Source organism: Frankliniella occidentalis, unplaced genomic scaffold (genome assembly GCF_000697945.3).
Source record: "Frankliniella occidentalis isolate FOCC.00 unplaced genomic scaffold, Focc_3.1 Scaffold13, whole genome shotgun sequence".
In the NCBI taxonomy this organism is placed as follows: Eukaryota; Metazoa; Arthropoda; class Insecta; order Thysanoptera; family Thripidae; genus Frankliniella; species Frankliniella occidentalis.
Window position 1 is genome coordinate 1 of NW_026267143.1, and position 8,469 is coordinate 8,469.

At 44.1% G+C, this 8,469-nt stretch overlaps 1 protein-coding gene across 1 annotated transcript; it reads right to left on the minus strand.

The window, feature by feature from the left end:
- Positions 1 to 3,901: 3,901 nt before the first annotated feature.
- On the minus strand, positions 3,902 to 7,136 carry LOC113213217 (uncharacterized). The gene is made up of 4 exons (XM_026432202.2): positions 7,052 to 7,136; positions 6,722 to 6,871; positions 6,250 to 6,459; positions 3,902 to 4,766 (listed from the first exon to the last, which is right to left on the minus strand). Exons 1-4 carry the CDS (start codon positions 7,094 to 7,096, stop codon positions 4,593 to 4,595), a joined length of 579 nt encoding a protein of 192 aa, XP_026287987.1. The 5' UTR covers positions 7,097 to 7,136; the 3' UTR covers positions 3,902 to 4,592.
- Positions 7,137 to 8,469: the final 1,333 nt, after the last annotated feature.

An 8,469-nucleotide genomic window follows, 5' to 3' on the forward strand; every position in this document is an offset into this window, starting at 1 on the left:
CTTCTGGTTGTAAGCTTGCACCGGATGAGAGCAAAAACGAGTGAAGGGCACATGCTGCAATACTATCAGTTCATGAAAGAGGGGCTCCAGATCCTTGTACGTGGAAAAGGAAGCACCCTTTTTAAGGCCGGGTGGGGCATTGCTTGGCTAAAAAAGGAACAATAGAAAGTGAAACAATATAGCAAATATTCGTCACAGATTTGCAATACGTGTAGCTTCAAAAAGCAACCCAGGAACTGGTCTAAAGGTTTTAACCTATAATATTAAGTACCCTAGTCTTAAGGCCTAAGTGGCAGTAAGAAATGAAAGGTAATGAGAAACAGAACAACAAGACTGTGGAATAGGAAATAATATGTTGAATAATGTACTCACCGTGTCCATGGCCCGCCGCGGGTATCCGCGGACAGATTGGAAAAGAAACCCACGAACCTAACGATTTAAACAGCGGACAGCGGAGTTTTGTACAACGGGGATATCGGCTCTTCTCGATCTTCGCGGCTTTGCGTTGGCGCCAAATTGGCGAGTCACAGCGCAATGTTGCCAGTCCAAAAAACAGAACTAGAACAATGCACCAAAAATGGAGTTTGAATTCATCAAATTATTGGCCGAATTAGTAAATTCTTGTCGCCTTAATGGTCCAATCAGTGGAAACTTCCGCAATTTGGCAATATACTGGGCGGATTTTTCCACGTTAGCCTTTGAGTGGTGGCGCGTGTGTTCTGTGTCCCTACCTATGTTTTTTTGGCGCTTTCTTCAATTTTACTTACTTCAAAATGTAAAATTTTCACAGGTTCTTATGAGTAAGCAAGAATAAGATCATTTCGTCTGTGTTGTCCATTTTTAACCACGATGGGAACATATCAAGCTAATAATCTCGCCTGTTTGCGGTACTTTTGTGAATACTGTAAATAGCATTAAAGGCATTAAGCTGCAGTATGCGAGGAAAATAGAGGCTGCACTGCAAATACAACGAAGAGCATTTAAGTACAGTATATGTACTGCAATTAACACAATGGGAAGATGTGCGCAGTATAAGCGAACGTACAGGCCATACTGCGCATACGCCAAGGGTTGGTAATACGCAGTACGGCGTTACTGCAAATAGGCCAGAGGGGGCTTGCTTGCAGTACATACTACATATAACGATGTCCGAGCGGGGTCAATCAAACACCTGCTAATGTAAGCTTTCGTCCACTACTGGTCACACACTTCTTACTTGTTGTATGCATGGCACAACGGTTACACACTAGTGTGTGTAAAAATTTAAAATTTACGGCACACACTTTTTAGTATTTGGGTGCCGCACATTTATAGAGCAGACGTGGGCGAAGGGCAAAAATGAGAATGGATCATTACGAATGGAATTTTTTTTATAGATTAAAATAATTGCGGATACTCGGTCAAACAACCAATGGAAGGAAAACGCCTTTGTGTTCCATTTTAAAAAGAATGCCTACCGGGTTATAAAAGAAAATATACCTGCATTTTATGAGGTGTTTCTCAAGAAGGGGGACGATAAAGACGCAAGACATTTTAAACCTGTAAGTACGCTAAGACTGGAGGTCAGAGCTAGCCATACAGATATTTTTTTTCTTTCTCGTACTTGTGGCTAGTGAAAACTGTTGCGGTGCTACAAACCTGAAATAATAATAAATGTGAAAGCTGTGATGACTTTTATTTACAGGGAGTTTACAAGGTCGATAATGACACAATTGACTGGGGTTCTCCAACTGTCCCAATCATACCTTATGGGCAGTACAGGATAAGGGTCCTGATGGGCAAAGCTGAAAACCAATACGCATGCTGGGTGATAAATTCTAGGGTAGTTCCGAAACTCGGCCAGTAGTAGTACTATAATGTTTATGGCGGTTTATGGTTCGCGTTCAAGTCCCTCGCAGGTTTTGCGTCGAGCCGGAAACATTTAATTCGAAACTAACATAACTCTCATATTTTTTTGTAAAGTAACAAACGAAAGTTCACTTAAGTTTTGAAAACTGCAACAGTAAATAATCTTTTCTTTTTCAAACGTAATAGTTATAGAAAATATCTCACTGTAACATTATAGTATTGTAGGAAAGGCAGCTAAAACACCTAGTGCGACATGTTTATGGCCTCAATCGTTGCGCGCCTGATTTTCTGTAATACAGGTAAAATTAGCTGGAAAATGCCCTTTTTCCCAAACGATCTCAAAAATTGTAACGGGGCGTAGTGTAAAGACGCTGCAGCCTTAGCCCATCATAACCTAGGAATATGCACTCTCAACTAAACCTCCTTCCAGTAGTTGCCATTTACACCCACCCCCTCACCTTAAGCTTCAAGGCGGGCCTGCGGCCCTTTCAAATTGGCCCCCGAGACATTGACACGCTCGCCACAGAAAGCGGTGCCTACCGCCGTGCAGGTAGGCCACCCCCTCACACACCGGCTGCGCTCACATCAGCTGAGCACCCAAATCAGCCGATTTTTTCGCTACCGACTCGCCATTCTTCCCGCGACTACTGGTCTGGTTAGGATAACTGTGTACCGCTGCGATGTTCGTGTGTGAGAGGGTTTGGACATTAATCTCTACCATGAGTGGCTAAAACCTAAAATTTCTACTCCCCTGCCGCCGACCGCTCTTTCCACCGTTACAATGTGACCTTGACCTAGCCTAGACCGAGTTGCCCTTCGTCCCTCACCTCAAGCCTCACCATGCGACTTACTTCTACCAAAATGTGTAGTGAAAGTGTTAAAATGAAATGCCTCTTGTGTTCTGTAAATATTAAATGGCATTCTATGTAAAATGATCAGTGCTGTTGAAGTGGTGTGCTGTGTGCTACTTGTAAAAATGTGAGAGTAAATTCTGAATGAAACCCTGGACCCAGGTTTAATTTGTATTGTGTAATGTGTATTATGTGTATACTGTTGGTTTTGTAATTGTTTCGTTTATGCCTAAAAGTGTGCTTACTTCATATTTGTTTCTGGGTTTGTTGGGATGACGCTGAACTTTTGTTATATTTGTTTTTATAGTGTTGGGTTGACCCTAAAATTGTTATATTTCTTGACGTACATAGGACTAAATACTAGCTACATGTACGCCAGAACACGTCTCGCGTAACAGGCTTCGCGATATCTCACGAAACACTGTTACGTTGCGACGCGCGTGGCGCACTTATAGCTAGGCCTACGGAGCTGACACCCGAGAGGAGTTAATGGGAGGGTATACGGGAACAGCGCCTTTCGTCACCAAAATTTGACATACTGACAGCGTTTGTCGGGGACACATTACTCTAAAATTACGGACATGAAACGTCTTCTGTTCGATAAAGGTTTTCATTAAAAGTTCGAATTTTGACAGATTGTTATGTAAAAATCAACGGGTCAGTAATACTAGATAATCAAGGGACCCTTAAGCCCAAAAGAGGGTGTGGTTTGACCCCTTATGTGTGATTTAAGTATACTCCCTTCACAATTCTGTGACATGAAGCCTTTTTTACAATTTAAAAGACCATTTTTTTTTCTTTTTTACGTTTTTTTCGCGAAGAAATGTCCCATAGCACCGAAACGGTACAAGATAGGGGAAAACGGACGAAATGTTCGCTCAAAGAAGTCTACTTCCACATCTTAGAAACCCATAACAAAATATTTGAACAAAAACAAATATTTTGCGACCCGTGGTTTTTGATTTTTAAAAAAGTCAATTTTTGAGCTAGAATGCTCATCTTTGAACTCGATCTGTCTTTCTATGATTCAAAACGACCCTGAAAATCTTTCTCGAGTTATCGTGCGAAAAGACAAACAAACAGAATGAAACTTTTCCGGTCAGTGGAGTAATGGGCTTCGCTTATCGCTCAGCCAACCAGTCGTATTGGTCAAACTAATTCAACTGAAGTATTTTGCAGCAGTGGGGTAGCAATGTAACATATTTTAGTGTAGCATTTTTCCTTAGTTTTATTTACTTTCTTCGAAACACATTAAACTACGGAAATGTACATTTTTGTTTCTATAATTTTAAACGTAATGTTCGTTTGGATTGAAGTTGTTTTCTTTTCATGATTCTTTGTCTCAGCTCAATGCCAACTGTCACAATGACATAGTTTATCAAGCGGAATAAGACTAGGCAATAGATATGTTTCTCCCTTTTCTTCCTTTTTGAGGGATCAGACTCCGGTTGCGTATTAGAGTGCGTACAGTGTACGCCGAGGGGTCTGCCACTCACCACCTCGTTGTACATGAGGAAAATTACTCGCCTGATACTCGCGATTACTCGCGAAAAACTCGCGACATGACAGCTCGCGGAACCTCGCGAAAAATCGAGAAACACTCGCTAAATACTAGCAGATACTCGCGTAAACTCGCACTGTTACAATCTTACGAAGAAAAATGCCAAATAATTCGTAGCACGAAGGATTTGGAAGCTTCGTAAGGAGCAAATCCTTCGTAGGTACGAAGAATTTGGCATTTTGCTTCGTAAGGTTTTAACTGTGCGCGGATACTAGATACTCGCTAATACTCTCGTATACTCGCGGACACTCGCGCAACTCATTGTACACCCACTTGCAGAGTGGGGGACCCCTCGGTGTACGCGCGAGAATCTTGCAGCTGTTCCTGTTTGTTCACTGGCTGGTGCGTCGGGACGGCAGCAAGCCCTGCACAGCCGCCAGGGCGTTGTCCTTGACAGTGAGGGCCCACTTCGAGACGCGACTAACGCCGCTGATGGCATTCTGTGCCCGGCCGGACACCCGGCTGCTCAACCGTTTGCCGATTGCTACTGTGCCGTTAACCATTCCCTGCGACGAATTGAAACCATTACTACATCTTTGACAGCTCTGTAAAACATTTGCAAAGCAGTGCTTCGTAGCTTATAAAGCTAAAAGCTCAACATAACGACTGGGCTATCCGTTTTTACCCCGCCCTTCTGCTTTAAGATAGCGTTAAAGCGGGCTTATGCAACCGTCCCCATGTCTGTACGTCTGTCCGTCGTCGTGCGTGTAGGAGGTAGGAGATGAACTATATAGAGGTCTAAAAATTTCATGGTATTTTAAGGTTCACTCACTGAAAACGAAACGCCTACGGCAAATCCTGTCAACCATCCCTAAGGGGGTGGAAGGGGGGCACAATAAATAGGGGCTGTTCCAAAGAGTAGGAAAATTTTTCTATGGATTTCCATGGGGGTAATGCGTTAAAGTAGAACCATTCGCACTAAAATTTGGCCGTTTGGCTCTAACTTGCACCGTTTAGGCGCTAGAGTGGTTTTTTCGACAAGAATACGGTGAAAATGACCACGTTGCACATAAAGACTACAAGGAGTCGTCCAATCGTAAAATGTCAGAGGAAAGAACCCCCCCCCCCCTCTCGGAAAAAACAAAAAAAAACAAAAAAAAACAACCACAAAGAACAGCACATTCTACATCGGGAACCACCCTAGGATTCGCTGTAGGCTATCTTCAACTGTATCGGAGCTAGATGTGGATATATTTAAAACAATGGCCAAAAGTCAAGTTTTAAGACTGTTTGACAAACAATACAAGCTGAAAACTTAAAAAAAAGTAGCAAAGCAGAACAGTAGAGTGTGGTCACGGCGTTGCCCCGTGACAGTCTTTTGTCATATCTAAGGAGCAAATCTTTAGGGCCGCAGCTCCCCCCCCCTCCCCCCGGAAGCATTAGTTCACTGAAATATGCAGAGTGACTTATAGGTTGGGCCACAGGCCCGACCAAACGCCACCGGCAGGCCAAAGCTCGGCCCGGCCCCTGCCGAACGGAGTTGCCTGCGGACCGACGTGAAGCTGACACCTTCGTTTGGCGGAAGGGCAGGCTTAGCTTGTTATTTTGGTTTATGCTGGTCCAGGATAGTCCAGGAGTGCCGCTTGATACACCAGAAAACTTTTAGACTTCCAGCACAGGTTTTTGGCGGAGAACAGACCCCATGCCGATGACACACGGGAAAAAATGACTTTGTTTTGGGGATCAGTTCTGTTTGGTAGGCTGAATTCGATAGCTGGAATCGAGAATCCGATACTCACAACCAAGAGTTGGTTGCCACGACCGGACACTTGTACGAATAGAACCAAGCAGGGTTTTGTTCTATTCGTACAAGTGTCCGGTCGTAGCAACCAACTCCTGGTTTTTGGTATCGAATTCTCGATTCCTCCTATCGACTTTAGCCTACCAAACATAATTGATCCTCAAAACGAAGTCATTTTGTTCCGTGCATAATACACGGGCCGACATAGCTTTTACAAAGCAGAAGAGCACGTTGGCGCGGGATGATACCTGGGTAGTGTTGGCAACCAAAATGGCCGCGTTGACTCCGGTATCCAGGGTTCTCTGAGCTACGTCAACACCTCGGTTTACAGTTTGGCGGAGCAGACCGCTGCGCAGGTTGTTTGCCACATTGCGTGTCTGGGTGAGCAGTTCACTGCCAAAACCCCTGCCCGTGTTGAGAGCTCCTCGGACAAAGTTGGACTCGACGGCCTCCAGTCCCTGCGACAAAGCTTCTGTAAATTACAGTGTATACCAACTATGTTTGCGAACCAAATATATACAGTACCAACGACCTGGTAAAAGCCAGGCAAGTTTTTAAACACCACGACGTGTTTTACTTTCCTTTACAATGCAAAAGCTGCAGCCGCTGCAGCATTCTTAGCTGATTGCAAAGCGGTTTCATGTAAATATCACACTAAGAAAATACAAGTGAATTTTTTAGCAGCATCTTTTGTTGCATGATCTTTCGCGGGCCCCTTACCTGAGCGGCGTCCAGAATCAGGTTGACACCATCGCTCCCCGCGCGCACGGCCGCATTGGTAAGGTTTGCTGCTCTTCCCACATTGGTTTGAGCTGCCTGAACCGCCCCACGAGCCAAGCTCAAAACAAGGGGCTCAGGTGTCGCAAATACCTGATTGTACGAAAAAAAAAAAAAAAAACAGAGAGGAAAATATTGAATAAAAGAGTCACGAGAGCTCATCGGATGGAGTTCGACTCGACGCCCTGAAGACCATGTAAGCTATGAATACAACAAGGAGTACACTTTGCTTGTGACATGTACTGAAGTCACCCACCCCGCGGTGGCACCAACCTGCACAGCACCCAGTGCGAGGAGGGTTAGCGAAAAACGAGCCATTTTAGTCAGGAGAAACTCTTCAGTACGAGCAGTCTAACTTATATACAGGCCTCAGTTGGTGCGATGTCAAGCTGTCTGTACGCCATAGCCTGGGCAAACAAGACTGTGATCAAATACACGGTGACGTGACAATTCGATTCGGCAATCTTACACCGTTACTGTTTTGATCCCGCCCTTTTGCCAAAAATTATTTTGTTCTCGGTCAGCAGCAATGCTGTTTATAGTGCAGTGCACCATGGTGCACTATACTATACTTTACTACTATACTTCTATACTGTACAACTATACTACTACAATATACTATTATTGCGGTAATAAAAAAATACGCATTAGTTTCTTATCACATACACTTCATATTTTATTAGTGTGAAAACTGAACGAATGGAATAATTTAGAAATAATTAACCAGTCTTCGTATACAAAGTTCAAACGGTTTTCGGCACGCGCTCGGAGAACCAGAAACCTACCTTCCATTTCCTCATCTCTCGGACAGCGCTATAAAACACTGACACAACTAGAGGGCTACCAAAATCCGGATGGCTACCTCGGGGAAAGCCATATATCGTTACAAAATTAATAATGATAGAACTACCTAAATCGAATTCCGTTTGGAAGGGAGCAGCGCCTCTTTGTTTTACTTTTCAGACCTTCACTTTTATTGGAAAGCGGCTTACAGTTCGATCTTTATCCTTTGGAATACCCTATGCAGAGGTCCCGGCTACGTGGCTCTCGGGCCACCCGCGGCTCGTCCATCTCGGCCTGTGACTTCACGAGAGCCACGGGCGAGCCAGGAGTCTTATGGGAAAGGCGAGCCGCGGACGAGAGGTGGCGAGGGGAGGGACGGCAACCTCCAACCTCCAGCCGGCAGTTCCAGCCTGCCACTTCACAACGAATGCGCTTGAGAGCTACGTCGCTTTGAAACTGTAGCAGCTAGACTAGAATTAGACTCACTCTTAGCCCTCATGACAAATTAGCTCAAGTGGACTTAAACCCCTTCGTCAAATCATCAGTGAAATGTAGAAATATAAACAAAAGAGCAGTATAGAAATTGAAGTTAATTTACAGGAATATAGTTTAGATTGAGAATTTACCTTTCACAATAATAAGAGAGCAGTGAGGATCCTTCTGCTCCTGCCTGCACGCACAGCTTCATCATCTGACATGGATTTCTGTACGACAAATTGCATGAAGATAACAACCACATTCTCTCTCTACCATTGTAGAGAACCGAAAAAGTTGGACGTTACTCACATCAACATGAATATAAAGACTGTTCAGAGTTTCTTTAAAATACATAACTCCAAAAAGACCCTCCAGCGCCTAAACGGTGAGAGATAGAGCCAATTTTCGCCCGATGGGTTCTACTTTGACGA